General features: G+C 43.1%; 3 protein-coding genes and 1 pseudogene across 4 annotated transcripts; 1 reads left to right on the top strand and 3 right to left on the bottom strand.

Annotated features, from left to right (window-relative positions):
* LOC8066840 (anthocyanidin reductase ((2S)-flavan-3-ol-forming)) lies at positions 6,063-8,006 on the bottom strand. The gene is made up of 6 exons (XM_021462796.1): positions 7,780-8,006; positions 7,499-7,665; positions 7,206-7,406; positions 6,927-7,079; positions 6,529-6,755; positions 6,063-6,417 (listed from the first exon to the last, which is right to left on the bottom strand). Exons 1-6 carry the CDS (start codon positions 7,904-7,906, stop codon positions 6,270-6,272), a joined length of 1,023 nt encoding a protein of 340 aa, XP_021318471.1. The 5' UTR covers positions 7,907-8,006; the 3' UTR covers positions 6,063-6,269.
* On the bottom strand, positions 10,519-16,945 carry LOC8074755 (annotated as a pseudogene). Its single transcript, XR_002454302.1, has 11 exons — positions 16,708-16,945; positions 16,254-16,420; positions 15,776-15,985; positions 15,510-15,669; positions 15,213-15,432; positions 14,953-15,091; positions 12,069-12,231; positions 11,703-11,871; positions 11,215-11,599; positions 10,923-11,142; positions 10,519-10,806 (listed from the first exon to the last, which is right to left on the bottom strand). The product of XR_002454302.1 is annotated as an uncharacterized LOC8074755 (transcript).
* LOC110436259 (anthocyanidin reductase ((2S)-flavan-3-ol-forming)-like) lies at positions 19,963-22,634 on the bottom strand. The gene is made up of 6 exons (XM_021462793.1): positions 22,160-22,634; positions 21,632-21,798; positions 21,225-21,428; positions 20,933-21,092; positions 20,584-20,800; positions 19,963-20,367 (listed from the first exon to the last, which is right to left on the bottom strand). Exons 1-6 carry the CDS (start codon positions 22,293-22,295, stop codon positions 20,214-20,216), a joined length of 1,038 nt encoding a protein of 345 aa, XP_021318468.1. The 5' UTR covers positions 22,296-22,634; the 3' UTR covers positions 19,963-20,213.
* Positions 25,947-27,513, top strand: LOC110436260. Its single transcript, XM_021462794.1, has 2 exons — positions 25,947-26,265; positions 27,227-27,513. The coding sequence occupies exons 1-2, from the start codon at positions 26,111-26,113 to the stop codon at positions 27,462-27,464; spliced, it is 393 nt and encodes a 130-aa protein (XP_021318469.1). The 5' UTR covers positions 25,947-26,110; the 3' UTR covers positions 27,465-27,513.

Below are 27,923 nucleotides of genomic sequence, written 5' to 3'. Positions count from 1 at the left end.
CGAAATCTTAACCACCACCACATCACGTAGATCCAGACCCAAAGGAGAAGTAGGAGGAGGAGGAGCAGAGTTGAAGAACGTGGAGGAGGAGGGAGGAGGGCTCAGATCTAGATCCACAGAAGAAGAAGAAGAGGAGGGCTTAGATCTAGATCCATAGGAGGAGGAAGGGGAAAGAGAGACCTCAGATCCAAATCGTCCCCACCTACCTCATTGGAGGTGCGCCGTCATCCATGGAGGTCGCCGAGCGAGGAAGAGAGTACGAAGATAGGGAGACGTGCGGCTTGCTGCAAGCCACCGTCGCCGCCCCCACTCCGGTGGCATGGAGACATGGAGGTTGTAGCGAGGTGAGGAAGGGAGGAAGGGAGAGAGAGGGATGGCTAGCCAGCGGCGTAGTAGAGTGCGGACGTGTGTGGCAAGAGAAGTGGAGCGGCCAGAGAAGATGAAAAGTAGTGAATAAAACGTGTGGACAGCAGCGCGAGGGAGAGAAGAAGGCAACGAGTGAATCGGATAAAACGAGTGGACAGCAGCGTCCGTCCGTCCGGACGTCTTATACATATCATTACCGATTTCACGATGTAGCCCTTCTCCAGCAGCATCTTGGGGCCTATTTGGTTCCCTTCTCATCCCAACCAGACCAAATACATAAAGGAAGTTTAGTTTGGTTGTATGCATATGTGAAGTCAGACTCTGATTAGATGCTGTTTGGTTATCTATATGAAGGTAAACTGTATGAGATAAAAATATTATAAAATTATGATTATAATTTTTATTTGTGTATGAATACACTCTTACAGATCTTATTTTATCTAATTATATCTTAATCAACTTTAAAATACAGTAATATCACTTGATATTTACTAATCACGCACTAATACACCGCTAGCCACGTAAACGGCTGCATTTGCCCAGTCTGGCTGGCCAGGAACGGCCGATTCGGGCGTTCCTCCAGCCTGGCTGAGGGCTTCTTTTTGCATGCCCAATGTCTGGTCCAAAGCTGCATGCAGACAACCAAACAGGGTCACGATGTATCCCGAGATGCATGTATGGTCTTATACGGGCAACCAAACGGGCCCTTGATGATCGCGGAGGGATGTATACTGAGGGCTGCTAGCGTTCGATGGGCGGACCGAAATATGCGTTCGATAGTGGCTTTGTTTAGTTTTAAAAAATTTTGTAAAATTTTTTAGATTTCCTGTCACATCGAATTTTTAGACACATATATAGAGTATTAAATATAAACGAAAATAAGAAGTAATTGCACAGTTTAATAAAAAATTGACGAGACTTCTTTTTTTGCCTACAGTGTCTCCACCTATCCCTGGCTAGGAAAGCGTGCGAACAGAGGAAACGTGCGGTTCCTTGGGCTTCGCGCCGATAAATTTCCCTCCGGCGCTCGCAGCGAGAGCAAGTTTAATAATATCTGGCTGTAAGGTTTTTTGCAGCCTTCTCTCAGCCCATCCATACAATAGTTAGCTATTCACTATTAATATATGTCCCACTTATCTCTCTCACAAAGTTTCTTGATTCCTGTACCTAAGCTGGCTGTAAGCTTACAGCCTGCTTCTCCTCTCTCTCCTCTCTTCTCTCCTCCACCTCAGCATTTAGCCAGCTTACAGCCCACTGTAATACTTGTTCTCGTGAGCCTCACAGGAGCATAGGAAAAAGAACTTTTCCAACCACCAGAGGATGGCGCACTGGACGGATAAGGACACTAGCCTGCATGCAAATGATTATTTTATTTGCTTGATGATTTGCATGAGGTGATGTCATACGTTTTTATTAAAAAAAAGTCGTAAATATTAAACCAAACATATAAAATTAAATTTTAAATAAATCATTTGGTTTTTTAATAAATTCTTTAAAACAAGACTTACATAGATATATTTAGATAATTTTTTATTGATAAATATTTATCTTATGAAAATAGATTATTTTCTTTATTAAGCAGAGAAAATGTTCCAAGTTCAGAGAACAATGTTCCGTCTTTGTAAGAAAAATATTCTTAGTTTAGAAGAACAATGTTTAGTTTAAATGCATGATATTGGTATTATAATATATATAAAAATAAATAAATAAATATCTAGCATAAATAAAACATAAAATCTAGACCAAAGCATAATAAAAAATTAAGATGTAACAGAGAAAAATTTAAAAAATATCACACGGATAATTTTTAAACATTCTAAAATAGATTATAGAATACCACATATATACTAAGTGAATATCACAAAATACACCATAAAACATCACCAAGTACATTATAGAACATCACATATACATCACTAACTAGATCTTAGAACATCACATATATACTAAGTGAACATCACTAAAATATGCCATAGAACGTCACTAAATACATTATAGAACATCGCATATATATTACGTGAACATCACTAAATACATCATAGAACATCATATGTATATTGTGTGAACATCACAAAAAACGTCATAAAACATCTCATGTATATTACAAGAATATCACATGTAGATTAGGCGAACATCGCAAAATACATAATAAGAAAATAAATATCATTAAAAATATGAAACATATAATAATAATAATAATAATAATAATAATAATAATAATAATAATAATAATAAAAGCAGAAAAGAAAAAAGAAATATACACGAAAAGAAAAGGAATAAAATAAAGAAATATAAAAAATAAAAAACATGGATCAAAGAAAAACATAATTAGAAAAAGAAACAAAAATATTATTAACAAGGATAAAATATATAGAACAAATAAAAAATGAATAACTGAAATAGGGGCGGGAAAAGAAAAAATAAGAATGAAAAAACATAAAAAACTAATAGGAAAAGAAAAGGTAAGAATAAATAGAAGCAAAGAAAAACAATGAAGAGAATTCAAAAGAAGAGGAAAAAGATAAAAATAGAACATGCACATCGTGGGAACATAAAAAGAGGAAAAAAAAGAGAAAATAGAAAAAAGAAATAAAAAGAAACATAAAAATATAAGAAATGAGAAAATAATAAAAAATACATAAAACAAAAAAGGAAAAAAGAAATAGAAAAGAAACTAACGCAAGCCAACCACTACAAACTAGCAAGCGTTACAAATAAGAAGAAAGTCAACTACCTGTCCATCCGTCCCGAGAAGAAAAAGGAAAAGAAACATACATGGGTGAAGCTGCAGTGTCATTAGGAGGTGCCTATACATTCCTAAAATTTTAAAAATCAGTTATAGTGACCAATTTTTCACTATATATATGTACCTCCACAGACCTCTCCTGTTTATTAAAAAAATCTATACATTCATAAAGTAAGTGCACCGTCCTTAAATTTTCTCTAGCTTCGCTGCGTACAGTCGCTCAGCTGTGTAGCTGTCGCTCTATGGTTGGAACTCGTGACGAGAAAGACCGTGACAAGAATCAAACCGTGTTTCTTGTCCGAACGTTCGAACGAAAAGATTCCCCAGATGTATACCCGTTCCCTCCGGTCACACACGCCGTCCTCTTCATGTCGCCAGCTGCCATTATACGCCGATCACAACTGACCACCTCTCTCATGACTATCACTCTTAATGAAACACGTGCAAGTCACGTTCTCGATCGCGAAAAACCTCTCTTTCATGACATGCGAGATAGGGCTCACAAAAAGCTCTCTCGGCAGGGAGCATTGACACTGAGACCCGTCGTCGTCTTCGATTTGGTGGCTTGTAACTGTCGGGGGCCATCGCTATATATATATATATATATAGACACCACACTAGAAGTAAAGGGATGAAACTTTTTCGAAAGGCTAGTAAATAAAGGGATGAAACTGACGTGTCCAGAAAGTGAATTACTCTGTAGTCACTAAAAATCACAGGACACTGAGGACTTTCAGGCACAGACGTGAGATCTACTTCATCATTTAGCAAATGAGGCACTTGGTGGTACGGTGATGCTCTCCCGTTGCCGGATGGCGCCGTGTAACCATATGCGTCAGCCATGGGGCAAACCTGGAGAGGCGCCTGAAAGTGCATGGCTTCGAGCATCGCCAGGTCAGTTCATATAGACGCCGCGTGTTGAGAACCCTCGCGACGATGCCAATTGGTCTGATAGTAGTAGGATTAAAAAGCAGGATACTCAAGCTAATAATCCGATCCTATCATTCTTCCTCCAGGAGCCAACCCACACCCATGGCAACATGCTCCAGTGGCACTTTATTTGTTGCATTGGGCGATACGGTGGAACAGAAATGATAGATATTGATATTTAATAAGGCTAAATTCAACACTTAGGCCTTGTTTAGTTCCCAAAAAAAATTGTAAAATTTTTCAGATTTCCCGTCACATCACATCTTTAGACGCATGCATGGAGTATTAAATATAGACAAAAATAAAAACTAATTGCACATTTTGGTCGGAATTGACGAGACGAATCTTTTAAACCTAGTTAGTATTGGACAATATTTGTCAAATACAAACTAGGTTGTCTATATTTGTGGTGTGCCTCTAGTTAGCATTTGACGCTAGTTCCAAAAATTTTGTCTATATTTGAAAGCACTTCCCGTGGACCTCAAGTTAGCATAGCCCATTGGTTGGTGTGCCTTTAGTGGGCCTCAAGTTAGCATAGCCCATTGGTTGGTGTGCCTTTAGTGGGCCTCAAGTTAGCATAGCCCATTAGTTGGTGTGCCTTTAGTGGGTGACTGGTCAGGAGGTGTGGTTGGGCCCTTGAAAATAAGAGACGGGCTAGGCCGTACAAAATTTTAGCAGTGAGAAATTTTATTTCTTTATTATTATTATTATTATTATTATTATTATTATTATTATTATTATTATTATTATTATTATTATTATTATTATTATTATTATTATTATTATTATTATTATTATTATTATTATTAAGTTGTATAGATGAAATAGCAAAAAAAAGGAAAATGATACTAAAGTTTATTTACCTGGTATAAATGTTTAGGTGAGAAGGATGTAATTTGGTTGCCCACCTTCCTTTCATAAAACATCTTGCATATACATTTTCAGGACATCATTTTAGGCATCTACTTCTGAGCCTGTATCAACGTTGTCATCATTATTGAGATCAATTATGATGGGCCCTCCTCGCTTGCAAGTTTGAACATTGATACCTACGTCTACGTCTACGTCTATGACGTTGCCTTCGTGTACATTAGGGCCCTGGGACAGAATTGCTTGGTCCGGACCTTGCGCACGCCTTGCCTCGTGTACGTTTGGTTAATGCCCTGTGCTTGTACCAGGCAAGCGCGTCGATGTCCAGAGGCGACTGAAATTGAAGTGCTGTTCACTTAAGTTTATTAGCCAAATCTATAAGTCATTTAGTAGTATTTTTTATTATAAAACAAATAATATTTTCTACTATAGCTTATTAAGAGGAAAGAAACAGCTCTATGCATGTTAGCTTTTTTTTTTTTGTCTGTGCCGTCTTTATTGTTTCTTTTGTCTGGTCCCTACTACTCTTATTGGTAGTTAGTTGCTTGATTCCTTGAACGGATATTTTTTTTTAACAAATACTTTGTCGCTGTTACTTATTAATCTCTAAGACAAGGGGAAATAACACTAATCTAGATCATCTATTTATTTGAGTTAAACTATAAAAGTATATGTTTATCATACACCATAAGTACACATAATATTATACATTCAAAGCACAGGCCTCCAATCAAACGGACATTCTGTACAAGATTTTTTTTCCAGGCAAGTCACCCAGACCTCCAGCCAAACAGCGTGCGAGGATGAGAACGGGAAGAGCGTGCCATGCATGTCTTGCCAGGGTGTGCCATGTCTTACCTTCTAATTGCTTGGTTTTTGGAGCCAATGGTTTTCTGCCCTCAAATCTAGAACCCTAGCAATGTGTTTTTTATGTAAAATCCTTTCGCTGCTAATATTGAAGATGAACGTCAAAGTACAGGCCGTGGAAATACGTAATTGGTGTGTTGAACACGTAAAGTTCAGGACATATGATCTTTCGAAAAAGTTCAGGACATATGGAATTTGGGGACTCTGATATACTCAACATTTGTAGGAAAAGTAACAGTGGATGGTGCGGGACGAAGATTTGGATGAGAGAAAATTTTCCTTTTTAATAAGACAAAAAAGTATATATATGTAAATATAGATATAGATATTGCAGGAGTACACAAACGCACAGATCCCACTTTTACACAAACTGACTGAACCTCTACAGTTCAGCTACCGTATGGATAGAGATACAACAAATTTATTTGTTTCCCAACTTCATTGCTATTTAATTTGGTGCTCTCGATCGCTTTGCAATGCAAAGAAAGTATCAGTTGGGCAGAACCCCCAGGGCCTTGCCCTGCGCCACCACGTCGTCGTAGATCTCGTCCAGCGTCTCGTACTTGAACTTGAACCCTTCGCCGAGCAGCCTCGCCGACGACAGGCTCACTCTCGGCTTTTCAAGGACCCCGGAGGAGCTGCAAATTAAAGCGCGAGAATTATTCGGTCACTGATCTGTCCCCTGCAAAATATGTTCCAGAATCCAGAGCTGTAGGTGTGATCGAAATCCGGCCGATTCTTATTCTTACAGCAGATGTGTCTTCACGGTGTACTGCGGGTACTTGTCCGCCAGGAAATGGGCGAGCTCGACGATGGTGGTGTTGACGCTGCAGCAGATGTACCTCCCGGCGGCCGCGTCCTCCTCGGCGACGAACATCTGCGCACGGCACAGGTCAGCGGCGTGAACCAGCGGCATGCAGCCCGTGGCCATCTCGATTCCTCTCAGCACCCGGAACGCTGCTTCGTCGCCTGCAAATTTCGATCGGTGAACCATGAACATGACTCATGAGACATGCACTGTAGCGTGCGAATTATCTTGTTCGTTTGGCTGCCATGGCAGAAAGTACTGTTGATTAATTTATTGTCAGAGAAAAACACTGCTGAATGACTGGGAGTCAAAACACGGGAATTTGGAAGCGACCGGATAGCAGGAGAGGCTAGCGTGGAGGCTCGTGTCCATCTTTGTGGCAGGTGCTGCGCCGACGGTGAGGACGGGGCAGACGCTGACGAAGTTGATGCCGTGCTCCTTCGCAAACCTGCACGCCTCCTTCTCCGCGAGCACCTTGGAGACCCCGTACCCCTGCGATGCAAGCACATGGATGTTGGATGGTGTGCCATACTCGTCATCAGCAGAAATGGATGGTGCCATTCTTCCGATTCGGACGAGAACGGGGACAGGACATTTATGGTGCCATTTCCTTATTACCCAGTGACTGGACTTTTTGGCAGTGAGGTACTCGACGTCGGTCCAGGACTCCTCGTCCAGAACGTGGCCGCCGCCTTGCAACGGCCTGCCGGCGACTGCAGCCGCCGACGAGGTCAGAATCACGCGCTTCACTGTCCCTGCCTTGGCACACGACCTCATGACGTTCAGGATTCCTCGGACAGCAGGCTCGATCAGTTCTTTCTGCCATCAGTTCAGTCACCGCCACCACATTTGAGCAAAGGATCGGAGCAGGTGAAAATCACAAGTCGTAGGTAGTGGTGACGTTTGTGCACCTCAGGATTCTTCGAATGGAGGTTCACCGGAGCGGCGATGAGGAAGGCGTAGTCGCAGCCGGCGACGGCCTCGTCGAAGCTGCCTTCTTCTAGCAGGTCGGCGCGGAGGACTGTCAGGGGGCCGACCGCCTGCATGTCCTTGAGGTGGGAATTCTTGGCCATGTCATCTGCGATTCAGGATCACAATAATACAAAGTTTTGTCACGGGATCACAAGAAACTGCAACTGTTCACGCTCAATCTAGTGTGGAAACTAGCTAGCTAGGGAAGAACCGAACGAACCGGGGTTCCTGACCGTCGTCTTCACGGCGTAGCCATTCTCGAGCAGCATCTTGATGAGCACCGAGGCGATGTACCCGTTACCTCCGGTCACGCACGCCGTCTTCTGCTTCCTGCCGCCCTCTGACATTGCCGATCACCTCCTCTTCCGCCTGGCAATGGGGGAAATGAGAACTCGCCACTAAATATTTTATTTTTTGCTACGATTTGCATGCAGGAGTGAGTTCTGATCATGGAGCTGCTAGTCTGCATTTTATCATGGAGCACGTACACAGTACACACTTCAGTCCGTTGCGCTTGACCGGTTGGTTTTTTTGTTCGAACGCTTGACCGGTTGGTAGGTGTTCAGTTAGCACGCACAAGCTTCCTTCGCCCCCTGTTGGCAATTCAAGAGGGACGGTTGGAAATCGTCTTCACCGGCGGGTCAATTCTCGGATTGGTGCTATATATTCAAAAGTCGGGCATTAACGACTATGACAAGGTTATGAGCAAGGCTCTTAACCTCTTGTCGGAGCAAGAACTTGCTGTGGTGCGGTGCCAGTATTGCCACAGTGTACGTTGCTCCTTTATTCTTTTTCACCATGTTGTCAGTGGTGATATATGACTGATGCTGCTTCAATGGGCTAAATGTTAAAAATTGATGCCTTTAAAGTAAGAGTTTTCTTGCTGGCCATTTAGCCCCCTAGTCAAGCCCAAGAACACAATTTTATTTTTTGATACTATTTCTTTTACTTTGACATGGTTTCCACCCATATGAGGAAATGCGAAATTAGTCCATTGTAGGTTCGGTATGTACATGTATGAGTATTTACATCTGTGCTATGACAGAAAAAAACCACAGACTCAATTATTGAGGTTACATATATAACAATAAAAATAATAAAAACATATAATAAAATAAAAAGGGCAGATGTTATTGATTCGTTGTGGACTTTTCTCCTCCCATTTGAGTAAAATCAATGTCCACGTTGTACACAGTTGAGATGGAGTTGTTGCCTTCACATGTGTTTGGTAAGGAGAGACAACGTGCCATGGAATGAATCCATCCCTAGCTTTTAGGATGGAACTGTCTCAGCTCTTGTTTGATCGAAAAGGGAATGGGGTCATCTTATTTTATTATTTGGGCCTTGTTTAGTTCCCAAAATAATTTGCAACATTTTTCACATTCCCCATCACATCGAATCTCGCAACACATGCATGGAGCACTAAATAAGTAAATATAGATAAAAGAAATAACTAATTATATAGTTTATCTGTAATTTGCGAGACAAATCTTTTGAGACTAGTTTGATTGGATAATATTGGTCAAATTCAAACAAAAGTGCTACTATTTCTATTTTGTAAAATTCCACAAGGCCTTGGTTGGAAGGACCAAACGGTCTTATCTTATTATTTGGTCGGAAAGATCAAACGACATGAGGCGGATGGTGTTTTCTACGCCATTAGTCACTTTTAGTCTTGGGACCCCACATGTCAGCCAATACCACACCTTCTCCTTCCTTGATCTCTCTCCTTCGCCACATATGCTCCACCGAGCCATCACACCGTCGCCATGAGCACCACATGTGTCGAGATGTCTTTTTGTTCCGTGCCGACACTACTATGTCCTTGTCGCCTTTGCCCTAGGGCCATGCCATCCTCAATAGTGGTTGTGCTCTACTCAATCCGGTCGCTATTGCCACAAGTCAGCTGGATTTAGGAGAAATATTTCACCTGGGGATGGTTTCGTCCCTCGTTGCCCCAGAACAAAATAAACTAGTGAAACTAGATTTGTCAAATCTCATTCGTGATGATCCTTCAAACTAAACGCACCTTTTGTACTTGATGCAAATTAGATTAGAACCAACCTAATAAACCTAGAGAAAGCAATGCTAAACTATTGGTTTTACAAGTTTAACCTAAGATACCCGAGAAACCCACCATCCATTTAATGGAGTGCTCTAGCAGCCGATGGCCCTAATAAGGTAGTCTAGCCCGGCCGGCCTCTATATCTCCTAAGGTCTCAAGCTGATACTCCCTCCGTACCAAGATTACATGACGTTTAGAACATGATTGTGCTTACCAAGGAGTCATTGATTAAGGGCTAATCTTCCGGTTTAGCCCCTATTAAATGGAGCCGAAGGTGTTCCTAGACATGAAAGACTCTCATCTCTACTGGTTAGGGTGGTTTCGAGGTGCGCGTGGGCGAGGGCAGCGGTTCAAATCCCACGTCCTGTGCCATTTTTGCTCTGCGACGAACGAAGCGGCAGGGGCATTCCAGTTCGCCGGACTTCTTCAGAGGCTAAAACGCCATGCCCATTTTTGCTGCTTTACGAAATCTAAACAGGTGCCCAGAACGTCACTTAAATCTGGTATGGAGGGAGTATGTAGTTCTGCTAGTACTAGCTAGCACAGTAGACCATCCCATTCGATAACTTAACCCTAGCATATTTTTCAATAACTAGCAAACATATCCAGACATTGCAATAGAACATACAATTTATTATACTGTCACGACTTTTGGATTGAAGATTTATACAACTATTATGTCATATATTCTGATATATTTTTGGAATCAGACTCTGCATCATGGCTAGACATTCACTATTTGAAACGTGTGGTTTTGCCGTAGATTAAGATCGTGCAGGTTTTAGATTAGAAAAAAAATATGATCCCGTGTTGAACTTGGATTAGAAATGTGTGTGGCAACAAATGTGAGATGAGGATGGAGAAAAGTGAGGCATAATGGGATGATCCGATGGATGAAAAAAAAATAGACGACATAATTTTTTTCTTTTAATATTAGATGGATGTAGAAGTAGAATAGATATAGATATTGACAAAATAGACTATCCCAAAACGGGCTACACATCAGACTATCCACGCTATATCAGTAGGGCAGAATTCCCAGTGCCTTGCCGTACTCGACGTACGACGTCACCGTATATCTCGTCTAGGGTCTTGTACTTGAACTCGAACCCTTCCCCAACCAGCTTTGCAGACGACAGGCTCACTCTCGGCTTCTCCAGGAGCTGCTCGTCGTCGTCGGTGCTGCATTGATTTCAGAAACAGGATCTCAGATAAGAACATATAACCACCAAAAATCTTTATTCATCACTGAGGACGTCAGATCAATCAGCATCATCGGTTGGCTCGATTATTCTTACGACAAATTTGTTTCCACGCCGTACTGCGGGTACTTGCGTGCCAGGAAACGCGCGATCTCGACGACGGTCGTGTTGAGGCTGCAGCAGATGTACCTCCCCGCGGCGGCCGCCTCCTCGGCGACGAACAGCTCGGCGCGGCAGAGGTCGTCGACGTGCACCAGCTGCACCCCGCCGGAGGTCTTCTCGATGCCTTTGAGCGCCGCGAGCAGTGCCTCGTTGCCTGAAAAAGACCGGCCAACCGCAATTAGTGCCAGCACAACGACAGGGACCTCACATCCTCCTCATCGCTCACCGGTAAGAAACGAGAGGCAGAGGGGGACGCTGGTGTTGACGACCGGAGCCGGCGCCTCGCCGACGGTGACGACGGGGCAGATGGTGACCAGGCTGATGCCGTGCTCCTCCGCGAACCTGCACGCCGCCTTCTCCAGGAGCACCTTGGACACGCAGTAGGCCCACCAGAGCGGCGGTTTCTCGGCTCTTAGGTACTCGACGTCGGACCAGGAGTCCTCGTCCAGGACGACGTGCCCGTCGTCGTCGTCCCCCTGCTGCGGCAGCTCCGGCCTGATGTACACGCCGGCCGACGACGAGGTCAGGATCACGCGCCGCAACGTCCTGGCTCTCGCGCACGACCTCATCACGTTCAGCGTTCCCCGGACAGCAGGCTCGATCACATCTTTCTGAAATAAAAATAACCACCGGCGAAGTACGTACTGATTGATGATCGTGGCATGGGAACGATCAACTCCGGAGTCCGGATTATCATTCGTGGTGGTTGCTCACCTCTGGATCCTCTGACGCGAGGTTCAAACCGGAGCGGCGACGAGGAAGGCGTAGTGGCAGCCAGCGACGGCCTCGTCGAAGCTGCCTTCTTGGTCCAGGTCGGCGCGGAGGACCTCCAGATGGCCGAGCGCCTTCAAGTTCTTGAGGTGGGAGTTCTTGGACATGTCATCTGGGGTTCAGATTTAATCAAGAGAGGACTGAATAATTACCCTTATAGCTCACATAGTGTCATTTTTTTAGCAATAATTATATTATCGAACAGTACGTAAAAAATTCCACAGTGCCCCAGTATTTTTGTTTTTTCAGAAAACGTACGATCGACCAGCGACGAAACACGACAAGAGAGGGATCAAGTGATAATCGAACCGGGGTTCCTGACAGTCGTCTTGACGGCGTACCCGTTCTCCAGCAGCATCTTGATGAGCGCGGAGGCGATGTACCCGTTGCCGCCGGTCACGCACGCCATCTTCTTCTTTTCGACCACGGACGACGACATTGCCGCCGGCCAGTCAGCCACCAAACACCTCGTCTATGCTGCCGGCGACTGGCGGAAGCCTGGTAATTTGTTCACAAAAGTTGCTAGGGAGAGGCTAAAGCGATAAAATTTGTATGGCAGCAACTAGTTTGGAACGGCTTTTTTTTTGCGGGGGGTGGGGAGGGAGGGGTGCACATAAAAATAAGCATGCAGCCTGTTGGGTCAGAGGCACGGTCCAAAGCACGGCAATTTGGCCCGGCCCAAAGCACGTAGCAGGCCGTGCTTTGACTGATCCATCGGCTCGCCAGATGGCACGGCACGACCCGCTTTTAATGGCAAGGTTGATGTCGGCCCGCTTTTAACAGTAGACACGGTGTCGGTCTAGTACCAGAAAACTTGTGAAACTTGAAGTTCTGTGACTTGTAAAACTTGTGACTTGTGGCTTGTGAAACTTGTGACTTGTGGCTTGTGAAATATGATCTGTGAAGTATATTGTGTGTTCTGTGAATTATAAACTATCATGGCCTGTAACTTGAATATGATTTACTTGTGCTTTGTTGAATTCTATATTGAATATGATGTTTTCATATAGTGGGCTATAAGCCAGCTCGATGAATTATTGGGCCTCGTATTCTTCGGACTAGCACAGCCCGAAAATCAGCCCACGTGTCGTGCCTGAGCCGGCAGGCACTAAATACGGTGGCCTGTGGAGGCACAGCTCGGCAGCATGACAGGCCATACGGACCCGTGCCATACAGGGTAGTGTCAACGAAAGCTTATCGACAGTCTACCTATACGGAGGTGCACAAAGATGTATTGTGAATTGTGATGTACCGGTAGGCTAGCCCGTTGCTCAACACTAGGTGCACAAAGACGTAAGCACTATAAAATCTGAAAAGGTATAGATGAGGTGTAGCTATTGCTCCATTTATTGGTAACAGCGATTAATGGTACTTTCTCCATCCTAAAAAGACATATTCTATAATAATTTAATGATACTTAGTATCAAAATTATCATTATATTTTATATATCAACCCGTCTGATTTCTAAAAAAAACATGAATGATATTTTTGTAGACTAGGTCCACAAAAAAATATAATTATAGGATCCATGATAGTCAAATTAACTTAAGTTTGATCAAAATTATAGTAAATAGATTAATATTTATATCTCTAAATAAATTTATTACAAAAATATATTATATAACTAATATAATGGTACTATTTCATATTTTAAATGCTAGTACTTTTTTCGTATAACTCCTTACCACCAGCATCACTTCTCCAGAACTCAAACATTTGCATCTTTAATCAAATATATATTAGAATATTTTAATATTTATTATTATATAAACTGTTAAATATTTTTTTATAATAAATTTATTTGGAGATACAAATATTGCTAATATTTTGTACAACTTAATTAAATATAATATTTTTTACTATACACATAATGCTATTTTTTTTTTGGAACGGAGGAGATTGACGAGATGTATGGTTGCTAGTTGGTTTCCTATGATTTTGACAGATGATCTTTGCTCTGCATAAAATTGCTCACATCGAATATGCATAACTAGTAATGGCCATTAATCTATTCTATTTTCTAAGAAAACTACTCACATTTGTTACTATAAAAAAATAATGCAAAATAAATTTTATTTCTACATCTAAATTGGGCACATGTGCAATTATGAAAGGTGAGATAAAGTAACAAATTTCAAGCTAGAAAGTTGTTCACATGATTTATTAGAAATTTATTATTTTTATATCTCATAAACGAATTTGAGTTTTGACAAAATATTTTACAAGATTGTGTATCATCTACATATGTGATGTTTTTGGTGAATTTTAATGACTTTTTTGTCATGGTTTGCACGAATTTTCACGAAGATTGTGATTTCCACCAGATACGTTCCCTAAATAGATATATGCATGCATATCAAGTATATTATGCATTCAAACAACAATAATTTAAGGCTATTATGGTTTATATTTATGCATATTATATATATCGTTAGCAATAACATAAACCATAATTGCACATGTGACTCATAATATTTTTTATTAGCAAAAAGTATAGATAGATGTGACTAATTGTATAGGGTTTAGAAACCATATATAGATGCATCAAGTATGCATATGCAATAAGTGAGTTGTTAGAAACAAGTGCAATTTTTTATATCATTAGTTTTGTATATAATTAATTATAGATATAAGTGAGTAGTTTAGAAACAACTATATATGCAATTTATGGTTATTTATAGTTTTCACAATTTAGATGGAGACTTTTGGTACGTACTCCTCGTCTAATAAAAATACGGCAAAGCTCTTACCGTCTTTCTAAACAAAACTTTTGGTACGTTCGAACGGACATGTTAGTTTACTTTTAGAGATGATAGAAGTCATACAACTTAAGCCAAAAGTCTAGATTCGTAATAACACGACACATCTGCCAAGTGTTAATATAACTTAAGCTAAAATTTCAACTAAGCATATATTCAACACAAGATATGGAGAGGCGCCATGAAAGCGACAAAAAATATAGATAGAGATGAGATGATAAATCAATCAATTACAACCAAACAGACATCACATTCTATGGTGGCTAATTATTGTGTTGAAAAATGAATAGCGAGAACGCAAAGGTTAAGCGTTCCTTGAACATTTTCCCAATAGAAAATGTCCATATAACTTATTTAAAGTACTTTCCAAGACTCATACGTCCGACTGACATACTGCCCATTTATTTAAGCTAAATCGGGCATCTATATATCAGTAGGGCAGAATTCCTAATGCCTTGCCGTACTCGACCACGTTGTCGTAGATCTCTTCCAGGGTGTTGTGCTTGTACTCAAACCCTTCCCGGATCAGCTTCTCCAACGACATGGTCACTCTCGGCCTCTCCTCATCGTCGCTGCAAAAAAAAAAAAAAAAAAAAAAAGAAGTGTCAAAAATCAGAGCTGGAAACCCCTGCAAACATGTATAATATCCACAGCGCGGAATTGAGGCCGGCCGTGGCCGTTGCCGTTGCTTACAAATCTGTTGGTTTCACGCCGTACTGCGGGTACTTTTGTGCCAGGAAAGTCGCGAGCTCGACGAGGGTCGGGTGGTATCTGCTGCAAATGTACCTCCCATTGGCCGTCGCGTTCTCTGCGAGGAACAGCTCGGCGCGGCAGAGGTCGTCGACGTGGACCAGCTGCACCTCGCCGGAGGTCTTCTGGATGGCTCTGAGCATGGCGAGCCCGGCCTCGTCGCCTGAAGATAATCAGCAATCGTCAATCGACCAATCATTCACACGAACTCTATTGTTTTTTTTTTCTTGACTGACTCACCGGACAGCATGGAGAGGCAGTCGACGATGCTGGAGCGGGCCTTGGGTGCCGGCGCCGCGCCAACGACGATGACGGGGAGGATGGTGACCAGGCTAATGCCGTGCTCCTCCGCGAACCGGCCCGCTTCCTTCTCCAGGAGCACCTTGGACACGCAGTGTGACTGCAAGCAAGCAAGCAATACAGGTCACCATCAAACTGACCTAGCAATGGCGGACAGAAGATAATCGATGGAGAATGGGTGCAGAATCATCGGACGGCGAACCCACCCAGGTTGGCGGCTTGTGGGCTCTGAGGAAGTCGACGTCGGACCAGGAGTCCTCGTCCAGCACATGCCCATGTCCGTCGCCTAGCAGGTCCGGCCGGAAGTAGACAGCGGCCACCGACGAGGTCAGGATCACACGCCGCACCGTCCCGGCCTTCACGCACGACCTCATTGTGTTGAGCGTTCCTTGGATAGCCGGCTCGATCTGCTCTTTCTGCCATCGGGCATCGGCAAGCAGGTCAAAGGAAAAAAGTCAGTTCTTTCTGAAACCACCCAACTGATGGAGTGAAAAAGAGGAGCAGCCAAGATGGAGACAGGGGATGTCGACCGTCGACGTCGTATGTCGGAGTGAGAGTTGCGGTTATGTGACAACGACATCTATTTCAATGAAAGCCGGTAACAGATCTTTCGAAAAAAAGACAACGACGACAACAACGACGACGACGACGAGTGAATACTGATCAGGATGCATGTTTGCGCACCTCTGGATCCTGTGCCTCGAAGTGCAGCGGGGCGGCGACGAGGAAGACGTAATCGCAGCCGGCGACAGCGTCGTCGAAGCTGCCTTCTTCGTCCATGTCGGCGCGGAAGACCGTTAGCGGTCCAAGCTTCTGCAGGTCCTTGAGGTGGGAGTTCTTCTCCATGTCATCTGGGGTCAAACCAAATCAAGGTCAATTCTTTTTCTATAAGCAAGGGTAGGATAGGGCCGTGGTGGGATTCACAATCACATCACAACCACCACCATCTATCTGACTATCTGCAACAGTAAAAGCGTTCGTGCGCCTAGCTCAAATACCATATTTATTCTAGGATTTCTTTATTGCTGTTGAACCATAAAATCAGAAACCTCGTTGAAATCCTTGTGCTATTTTTACGCACTCCAAAGGAAGTTCCAATTAATAAACCGTTGGAACCATTGAAAGAAATCGAACGAACCGGGGTTCCTGACCGTCGTCTTGACGGCATAGCCCTTCTCCAGCAGCAACTTGATGAGTGCGGAGCCGATGTACCCGCTCCCTCCAGTAACGCACGCCGTCTTCATCGTCTTCTTGTTACCCGCGGACGACGACATATTGCCAGCCACACCAACGCAAAGCTTCCCCTCGTCGTCGAGTTGTCGATGCTGCTTGTTGCCGGTGACTGTCTGTCGGTGAGTCTAGCAGCAGGCCTGATGATTGATGAAATTAGTTTGCTAGAACTAGTAGCTATATATAGTTTGCATTGGGCGAGATATTTTGAGAGGACTGGTAACTTTGATCAGCCTGATCGACGAAAAGACAACAACCAATGTAGCCCGTCGTCGACTTTGTATGATATCATCATGCACAAATTTTTCAAATTTGTTTCCTTCACGGCAACTCCCAGAGAACTGCTATAGATATTGATTTATCCGGGATTCTAATCTAGATTATTATTTAGTCACCCATCCACGTTCCTGTCGACCCTTTCCCAATCGCTAACTAACCCGGCCATCTCAAGTCTGTCTACGAATTGAAGGTTTCAAACCGTATAGTACGGTGGAAAATGTCTACAGATCGAACGTGTACGTGTGCCAGCTCCCAGACCCAGAGGTCAACACATGTGCCAGTCGCCTGAGTCCGTTTGTGCGTGAGGATAGAGGGCCAAGCATGGTTACCACGGTCAACATGCATGCTTTGACAAACATGAACCAGCTGTTGACCGACACACATCCGCTCTACGTATTACCTCTTGACAAACATGCATGACCCCCTTTCCTAGCACATGCTAACGTATATAGTTCTCGAGAGAATGAACACGCTGAATTCGATGACGACCTCCAGACCTCCAGTACCATGTCTTACAGTTATTTTTTAAGGCTTTCAGAATCGTAAAACAAATTTGAGCAGGGTTGTAGCTTCACCAGAAACAACTTCTCTAAAAAAACATTTGGTAAAATGATCCGTCCTATTTTTCTAGAATGGAACAAAGATGTCATATGTTCATAGTGCCCCTAACTATTTTATATGAAATTGATTTTCCTAAAATTTTATGCCTTTTATTTTCTTCAAGGCTCAGTCTCATGCTCATCCCATCACCCACGAAAGCACGAGGGTACTCCTCCAAGCTCCTCCATGTGTTGTGTCACGCGTGCAGCACAAGTAGTCCTCAAGCTGGTGCCATGGGACTACTTCTACCACCTGCAGCACCCACGAGAAGGGCACTGAGGCCCCCTACAGCTGGGTCTATCTGTTCTAGAACCTCTATCTTGTTGGCGGCTCCTGCTTGCATGGATCGCTTCCTCTTCTAATTTGGAACTTATAATCCGAATACCAAACCACCAATCCTGATGTACTGCCCGTTGGAGTTAGAGAGGGAGATCGATAGGGTGATGGACTCATGGGAGTATACATGGCCATGAGGCCCATGGCCCATGGCCCGGCCCGAGCATGGCACGGCACGGTGGCCATTGGGTTCGGGCCGGCTCGGCCCGAGGGACAAGGCCATGTCTGAGCCGTCAACCAGGCATGCGGCATGGCACGGGCACAGCCCGTTCCAACGGTTGGCCCGATAGCGGCCCGGTGAACATAAACTGCTGGTGTAGTTATGACTATATATATATATTGTTAATTGTTATATTGGTGAAAATAATGAAATATTTTAGTATTTGATGAAAATATTGATGAAAATGAGTTCTTGTCGGTTTGATGAGCAGTAGGCCGGCACGACACGAAAATCAGCCCGCAAGCCATGCCTTTGGCCGAAGGCTAGACACGAAGCCTGTAGAGGCATGGCCCGCTAGGCACGACGGCCCGTAACGGCCTAGTGATCTGGGGCACGGTCCGGCACGGCACGGCCCGATGTTGGGCCGGCCTGGCATGGCCCGTTGGACATCTCTACATGGGAGACTGGGAGACTTCTTTGCTCGAGCCCGATAAGCGTATGAGAGGGGAGCGGGGTGAGCAGTGGGGCATGCAGACGATAACCTCCGGTATTTATTAGGTGTAGATAGATATAGCTGAGCTGGTTTTCTATTGTAGCATTGTCATCAATGGCTCACTACCATTATCTGGTTTTCTATTGTAGCATTGTCATCAATGGCTCACTGCCATTATCTTTTTTTTTGTTCATCCAGTGCTACCAAAAAGGTCCGGTGTGACGGGCTGTTGAGTTGTTTCTGCTGGTTTTTCATTCGATTCGTTCTCACTTGGATCAGTTATGGTCTTGGTGTTACTTAGGGTTCATCTAGCTATTATCTGACTTGAATTGAGCCTTTCTTGCTGTTTTGGAGTTTTGGGGTTGGATCTGGGATAGAGGCCAATTTCATAGAGAAATTCACCTCTCTTCTATATAGTCACCTTTACAGTTTAATGCATCCAACATTTAGGCCTTGTTTAGTTACATCTGAAATCCAAAAGCTTTTCAGGATTCTCCGTCGTATCGAATCTTACGGCATATGCATAGAGCATTAAATATAGATAAAAAATAACTAATTATACAATTTGTCTATAATGTACGAGACAAATCTTTTGAGTCTAGTTAGTCCATTGGTTGGATAATAATAATAGATAAATACAAACGAAAGTGTTACGGTGTTAAAATCCAAAAGAATTTAGATCTAAACCAGGCCTTAGTATGAACTTTAAGATTTATTTGATTTTAATCAAATTAAAATAAGCCAATTCCAACACGGAAGGTTGCTGTGGAATTTCCCGGCCATCTCCGGCCGTTATAATGGTCGTCGGAGGCTGGCCGCGAAACGGCGTAGCAGAGCTTTTTTTTCGAGCTTGACTAGTTCCGTTTACACACACGAGACCATTTGTCAAGTCAGTGTATATATAGTAAATTAATAGCTGGGTTGACCGGGTACAAGGACAGATTTGTACGTTATTCTATACCGTACTTCTAGTCCTATAGGGACTCGTTTATATTCAATTTTTTTAGAATTTCACTAATATAGCACTTTCGTTTATATTTAGTAATTAGTGATCAATTATAGATTAATTAGAATCAAAAAATTCATTTCATAATTTATTGACAAAATATGTAATTAATTTTATTTTTATTTATATTTAATGTTTTATATATGTTCCACAAGATTCGATGTGATTGTAAATTTTAAAAAGTTTTTAGGTTTTGGAGAACTAAACATGGCCCAAGGTGCCAAGATGGCAGGGTGTGCTGAAAAATCAAACGAAGCTGCTAACCGTATCAACGTTGTGCACATGTGTCTGGAGACGACGAAACTCAACTCTTGTAGGATATGATCGAGTACAATATACGAGTCTTTTGTAGCAAATTGCAATTTCACATTGGGTCATCAAACCACTTCTCAGGCTCTGGCACACCTGGTCGCGCCAGCAGTCATGCATGCATGACGACCAGCGATCTGGAAATAAAAATCTGCTAATGTCGATCTGTGGAAGAGAGACATTTCAAACTCGAGCTTGAATTATTACTGACATGGCTTGTACTAGTTTAAATCAGTAGGGCAGAATTCCTAATGCCTTGCCGTACTCGACCACGTTGTCGTATATCTCATCCAGCGTGTTGTGCCTGTACTCAAACCCTTCCCGGACCAGCTTCTCCGACGACATGATCACTCTCGGCCTCTCCAGGAGATGCTCATCGTCGTCGCTGCAAATAAAGTGTCAAAAATCAGAGCTGCAAAACATCTACTCCCTCCATCTCAAATTTTCCTCCCAAATTATAAGTCATTTCAAGATTTTTGAAGAGTCAAAGAATTTCAAATTTGATCAAATGTTTTGATTCTCTGTAATTCTTGAAATAGCTTAAAGGATGGAAGGAGTATAAGATTTGGACGGCGCAGAAGTGAGGCTGGCTATTGCTTACAAATTTGTCTTCACGCGGTACTGCGGGTACTTGTGTGCCAGGAAACGCGCGAGCTCGACGACGGTCGTGTTGAGGCTGCAGCAGATGTACCTCCCGCCGGCCGCCGCCTCCTCTGCCAGGAACAGCTCGGCGCGGCAGAGGTCGTCGATGTGGACCAGCTGCAGAGCGCCGGAGGTCGTCTCGATGCCTCTGAGCACGGCGAGCCCGGCCTCGTCGCCTGAAGATCACGCAATCGATCGATCACATTCACATTCACACGAACTCGATTGTTTCTCTCTCTCTGTTTTTAACAGCGCGGAGAATCCAGTAGTCTGGCGCTAGCAGGATCTCTGACTGCTCACTCACTCACCAGACAGCATGGAGAGGCTGTCGACGATGCTGGTGCGGACCTTGGGTGCCGGCGCGGCGCCGACGGTGAGGACGGGGCAGACGGTGACGAGGCTGATGCCGTGCTCCTCCGCGAACCTGCACGCCGCCTTCTCCAGGAGCACCTTCGACACGCAGTATCCCTGCAAGCAAAGCATGCAATCCACAGCTTATCATCAAAACCATACGTGCATGTAACGATGGAGAATGGGTGTCAAAAAAGAAAAAAAGGAATGGGTTGGGTGCAGAATCATCGATCGGACGGCGGGGCGGACCCAGGTCGGCGGCTTGTTTGCTCTGAGGAAGTCGACGTCGGACCAGGAGTCCTCGTCCAGCGCGTGCCCGTCGCCTTGCAGGTCCGGCCTGATGTAGACTCCGGCCGCCGACGAGGTCAGGATCACGCGCCGCACCGTCCCGGCCTTCACGCACGACCTCACTGCGTTCAGCGTTCCTCGGACAGACGGCTCGATCTGCTGTTTCTGCGATCGTGCATCGGCAAGCAAGCTAAAAATCAGTTCTTTTTTTTTCCTCTGAAACCACCCCAAGTGATGGAGTGAAAAGGAGGCATCGATTGAGCAAGTCCAGAGACAACTAAACTTGAGTGAGAGTGAGTGATGATTATGTGACAACGACGACGGCTCGTGCATGGTGTGTGTGGTGAGTGGTGACGATGTTTGCGCACCTCTGGATCCTGCGCCCAGAGGTTCACCGGGGCGGCAACGAGGAAGGCGTAATCGCAGCCGGCAACGGCGTCGTCCAAGCTGCCTTCTTCGTCCATGTCGGCGCGGAGGACCGTCAGCGGTCCAAGCTCCTGCAAGCCCTTGAGATGGGAGTTCTTCTCCATGTCATCTGGTAGGGTTTCAGAAACCAATCATGGTCGATTCTTAGGAGTCAGGACAACAGCATGGGTGGGTGGGATTCACAAATCACAATCACATCACAACCACCGTCTATCCGCAACATCAACTGGAAAAGCAGATGTGCGCCTAGCTAGCTAGAGGATTGCTTGCTTGCTGTTGAACTTGAACGATCAAATCAGAATTCAGTAACAAAATAAAATCGTTGAAATTCTTGTGCTATTTTTTAATTATGCAATCTGAGAAGCTCTCAGGATGCCGTTTATCTGTTGCACAGCTGCAATCCCGCGCGGAATTGCAACAACCACGAAACACTGAACCGAGAAGAGGGCCGGGAGAAGGGAGAACCGAACCGGGGTTCCTGACCGTCGTCTTCACGGCGTAGCCTTCCTCCAGCAGCATCTTAATGAGCGCGGAGCCGATGTAGCCATTTCCTCCGGTCACGCACGCCGTCTTCAGCTTCGTCGTGTTGCGCGCAGACGACGACATCGCCGGCGCCCACCAACGCACGCACCCTCGTCGTCGATGAAGCTTTTGCCGGTGACTGTGGGTCAGTCCTGCAGCTTGATGATTGATGAAATTAGTAGACACAGTAGTTTGCTAGGACAGATAGTTTGGGGGCGAGATTATTTTGGGAGGACAGGAAGCCTCATCGACTCGTCAGCAGTGGATGATACCCGACGAACACCTTGTTTATTTTAGCTTATCAGCCAAATCTGTCAGTCATTCAAAATAAATCAGTTAGCAGTACTTTATGTAATAGCACGTATACCTTGCTTCATCAAATCAAAAAGTACGGTGCATCAGTACTACTAGTGGTAAAAAAATAATAAATAAATCAAGTAATGGTGTGGGTGGGGGGTGGCCGGGTGGGCGGGTGGCGGACACTTTGGACTGAACGGTCGAACCTAGTTGTATCTCGCACGTCATCGTGTGATAGAGCAACTAAAAATACTCTATCCGTTCCAAATTATGTCATTCCAAAAATCTTGAAGAGTCAAAATATTTTTAAGTTTGACTAAAAATATAGAGAGAAATATAAAAATTTATATCATAAAATAGGCACACTATGAAAATATAACTAACAAAGAATCTAATGATACTTGGTTGGTATCAAAAATATTATCATTTTGTTATATAAATTTATTCAAACTTAAAAAACTTTGACTCTCCAAAATTCTTGTAATGACTTATAGTTTGAGACGGAGAGAGTATATTATTTCTGCCGTAGGGTCCAACAGTAGGTCCCAACATGTTGTATAATCTGGATTCTAAATTAGCCTGCGGTCCATCCCGTCCTTGTCCGTCGCTAGAAAAATTGAGCCAGGATATGCTCTGCATCTGCCTCCCCCGTGTGGCACATCATGTTGGCTCTCTTTCTCCGGAATTCTTCCCGTCCGAACGTTCGGATGGAACTGTCGTCCGATGTTTTCCGTCAGTATTTCCTACGCGAGACTGTTTTCACGTGGCGGAAGCACTGGGGGCTCTTCCAATCCGGCCGTTCAGACCGAAACCGTCGTTGGGTACTTTCCCGCTCTAACTTCCCGCCTTCTCGTTCACTGTCTGCGTTAAAAGTCTAATGTGTCAGCGAGCAGCGCTGGAATTTCGGGAGCAGAAGGCACATGGAGGCATGCCCTGCCCAGGCTGGCCAATCACGTTGGCCCACCTTATCCATATTAAGTGTTGTGACTTTTAACAGATTAAAAAAATTGTAACTCCTAAACTAAAACTTTAAATTAAATTTTAATTATACGATTAAATTTTTATAATAAAATCTTCAAAACAAGATCCTACATAGATATATTTAAATAAAATTTTGTTAACGAATATTTATCTTATTTTTTATTTTCTTGAGCAGAGACAATGTTCTAAGTTTAGAGAATAATGTTCTTTATAAGAAGATTACTCTCAAATTAGAAGAACAATATTCTAGTTTTAGATTCATGGAGTTGTTATCATAAATTTAATAAATAAATACATAATATAATAAATATAATAAAAATCTAGAGCACAACATAAGCAAAGATAAATAAAAATACATAATAGATAAATTTTTCAAAGAACATCTTTCAAACATCCTAAAAATATTTAGATATACATCACATATATACTAGGTGAATATGGCTAAATATATCATAGAACATCACTAAAAAATATTATAGAACATTGCGTATATATTACGTGAACATCACTAAATACACCATAAAACATAATATGTATACTACGAGAACATCATAAAATACCACTTATATACCACGAGAGCGTCACAAAGTATATCACAAAAATAAAATAATTAAGTATAGTAAAAACAAAAAATATAAAATAAATAAAAATATAAAAAAAGTTAAAAACATAATAGTAAAAAGTTAAAAAGAATATCATAAGGATACTTTTCAAACATCCTAAATTAGACTATAGAACATCACTAAATACACCATAGAACATCACTAAATATATTATAGAACATCGCTAAATGTATTATAGAACATCGCATATATATTACGTGAACATCACAAAATTAGTCATATAACATTATATGTATACTGTGTAAACATAAAAAGAATATTGTAGAACATCCCATGTATACTACGAAAACATTAAAAAGTATCACAGAAATCACATGTATAACACATAAACATTAAAAAAATCATAGAATATCAAATATATACTACATGAACATTAAAAACATTAAAGAAAAAAATAAAAAAGAAAAGCAAATAAAATAAAATAAAAAATAAGAGAAACATAAAAATATTAATAAAAACACATGAAAACAAAATAAATAAATAAAAAATGAAGTACCAAAAAGAAAAGATAGAAAAGAAAAAGAAATCAAAAGAATAAGAAAAAAAGAAACTAACATACTCCTACGTGAAGGTAGACGCAAAAATAAAAAGAAATATAAATAAAAAATAAGTACAAAAATAAAAAATAAAAAAATAAAAGAAAAGAATGGAAAATGGAAAAATAGAAACAAAAAAGATAAGATAAGAAAAACAAATGATCAATAAATAAAAATAAAAATAAAACATACTACTTACCTACACCGCACGTAGTAGGAGGAAGACAACAAGAAAATAAAATAAAAAGAAAAGAAAAGAAAAATAAAAAAGAAAATATACGTACATCCTGAGGAAATCCTGCAAGTGGGGGTGCAGCAGGTCTCATCCACATCTATCGCGTGAAAAGCTAACGCCTGGAAATGCCTGAGAAACCATAGGCCTCTGAGCGGGAAACCAGCAGCCTCGGCGCGGGAAATCATCGACAGGTGCTTCCGCCACGTGAAAACAGTCTCGCGCAGAAAATAAATATCCGACGACACGGGAAGAATCCCGGCTCGTGGCGGGCGTCTTCGAGCGCGCGCACCCGCTCCCGCTCCCGCTCCTGCGGACTGCAGACCGGGCCGTCCAGATCGCCGGCAGCTACGTGCGCGCGCTCGAGCCTCGCTCCACGCGCCGCGGCCGGGGCACCACCTCTTCGACGGCCAAGGCATGGTGCACGCCGTGCGGCTCCGCTTCACGGCTTCGTTGCCATGTTGCCTCGGCCGCCGCGAACCAACACCGGCTGACGTGTTGCCTAGCCACGGAACCGGCGGACTCGTTGGGCTTGGGCTTGGCAGGGTAGCGGGCAACGTCCGGTCAGCCAGTCATGGAAGGGCGGAACCGCCTTTCATTGTATACATCGCTACCGCGTACTACCGGTAACCGTCGGCCGGGATAAACCAGGCCAACCACTACCGACGACCACCGGTGATGTTGGAAGGAATATCTACATACTAATAAAAATATAAATTATATAGCTCGACAAATTTATTAAATCTAACTAATTTATCATTAGCACATATGAGTTACTGTAGCAGTTATGGCTAATTATAAGCTAATTAGACTTAAAAGATTTATCATTAGCACATGAAGTACAAAAAATAAATCATTTATAAAATTTAAAACACAGTTAGAGAATAATTTGTGAGACGAATCTTTTAAACTTAATTAATTTAGAATTAGATATTAATTACCAAATAAAACAAAAAATACTATATTAAACTTTAACACTCATAATCAAACACGCCTTTAGTCTGAGAGAGACCACCACCCACCTGAGATCCACTTGGCCCCGAGCGCTATCCACTGAAGCTTTGGTGTTGTTGGGCTGAACCGGACCACAGAATCACACAGGATCCGTGGTCCGGTCCCATCAGGCCATCACCAATTCACCATTCACCATCGCCACCGCCCTCGGCCCTCGCCCACGCCGCCTACCTCCGCCACATCGCAAAAGGAACACCACAGCATCCCCATTGCGGCATGGCCATGCCCAATTGCTCGCCGCCGCCGGGCGGCGGCTTTCTCTTGTTGCGGTGGGCTGGTGGCGGCCTGGGATGGTTCTGGAACGAATCGGAAGAGGAGGGCCTCTGGGCTCATCTGGCCGCCGCCCAAAGCCCAACCCCTCTCCCTCTGAGGTCTAGTTTTCCGCCCTCTGATTTGGTTCCTGCAGTGCTAGTGATTGACTCGCTTGATCCTGTCCTAAGTCCTAACCCTGACATGCCTGATGAGGTTTGGTGAAACAAGCGTCAATCACACAAATAAATTTAGGCTCATGTGCATGTGTTTGGTCCATCCGCCCACAGGACAAGTATGGTTAGATTCTCTAGTATGTCGCCAATGAGAAACTTCTGAAGATCCATAGGTATATACCTTGTTCTGCTTGATGAATAGGTGAGGTTGTTGTTGGGCTTGCTATCGATCCTCTTCAGACTACCTGCATGAGTTCACAAACTGCTTTTTGTACAGGGTCGGTGCTTGGAAGGCTAGATTCCAGAGAGATGGGTTCTAATGTCGAAGCCTAACTTTGAACAAAAAAGACTCTATTAAATTCTGTGGCCCATAGTTCCCGAACTAAGTATCACACTGCTGATCATCCTTACTACATGGGATGGTTCATAAAGTTCACTAAAGTCAATCCTGTGCCTCACACATTCCCCACTTCATGCCTGCATATGTTATTGACATTTTGTTTTATTTAAGGAAGCATAACTGATTTCATCTCTGGTGTGACTTCTTATAAATGGAATCTCTGGATGGTCTTGAGATGGAAAAAAAGTCTATTTCTGTCTTCTTTTATCACTGTGTTTCTGCTTTGAATTTACTGCAATATTAAATTAGCAAAATTCATTTCCCCCCTGTTGGACTTTCTGTTGAAGTGTTGCTCACTGTATATTACATTCTGTTTTTCTAAATTCATTTTCCACACACGTAACTATTAAGAACACCAAAAGCGGGACTAAGTCAGTGTAAAACCTCCTCTTTTGGTCTGTTTATTGTGCTAAGTCAGTGTTAATTGGTCTGTTCATTTTCCACACATGTAACTATTAAGAACACCAAAAGCGGGACTAAGTCAGTGTAAAACCTCCCAAAAAACAGGTATATGGTCTGTTTGGTTCTCTTCTCAGTGTTCCTGCACTGCACCTGGCTCCCGCTGACCAGGCTACGGGTGTGCAACCATTGTTTGTTTGGTTCGCATGACTACGCCATCGCCGCCCGCGAGCCAGGCCATGAGAAAACGGATTCCAAATCCGTTTTTTGGGAGCCAGGCTCCAGTGCCTCGGTTGCATGCCCAGGGCCAGGCCCAGCAATGAGTGCAGGGAACCAAACACTGTGAAACTGCATCCCAGGAGCCAAGCACGAGTATATCAGGGCAACCAAACAGGCATGTAACCAATCTGCTATTCATGTCTGTTTTTATTCTTGAGAATATGTAGGATGGCTGTGTATTATTAGAAAGAAATTATGTTTGCGATTATATCTTTTCATGTGTTGCATATAACCATAAACATATTTCAAATATTATGTACGATGGCTGTCCGTATCGGTTATCATCTTATCCATATCCTGTCTTCCCTCAGTCTGCTGCTTTACAGAATAGGTATTATTGAGCAATTTTATTGTGCTATATGTTAATTGGTCTGTCTTCCTCCAAAATACATTTAAATGTGTACATAGGTTTGACGGAGGACTCAGCCAGAATGGTGTAGTCCAGTGTAGTCACAAAGTGCCTCAATTCCACAAAGTTTCAGAGCTAGCTGAGATTGTCAATCCACGTGTTGTTGCATTAATCATG

This window comes from Sorghum bicolor, chromosome 6 (genome assembly GCF_000003195.3).
Source record: "Sorghum bicolor cultivar BTx623 chromosome 6, Sorghum_bicolor_NCBIv3, whole genome shotgun sequence".
NCBI lineage: Eukaryota > Viridiplantae > Streptophyta > Magnoliopsida > Poales > Poaceae > Sorghum > Sorghum bicolor.
This window is presented reverse-complemented; position numbering and strand designations above follow the sequence as displayed.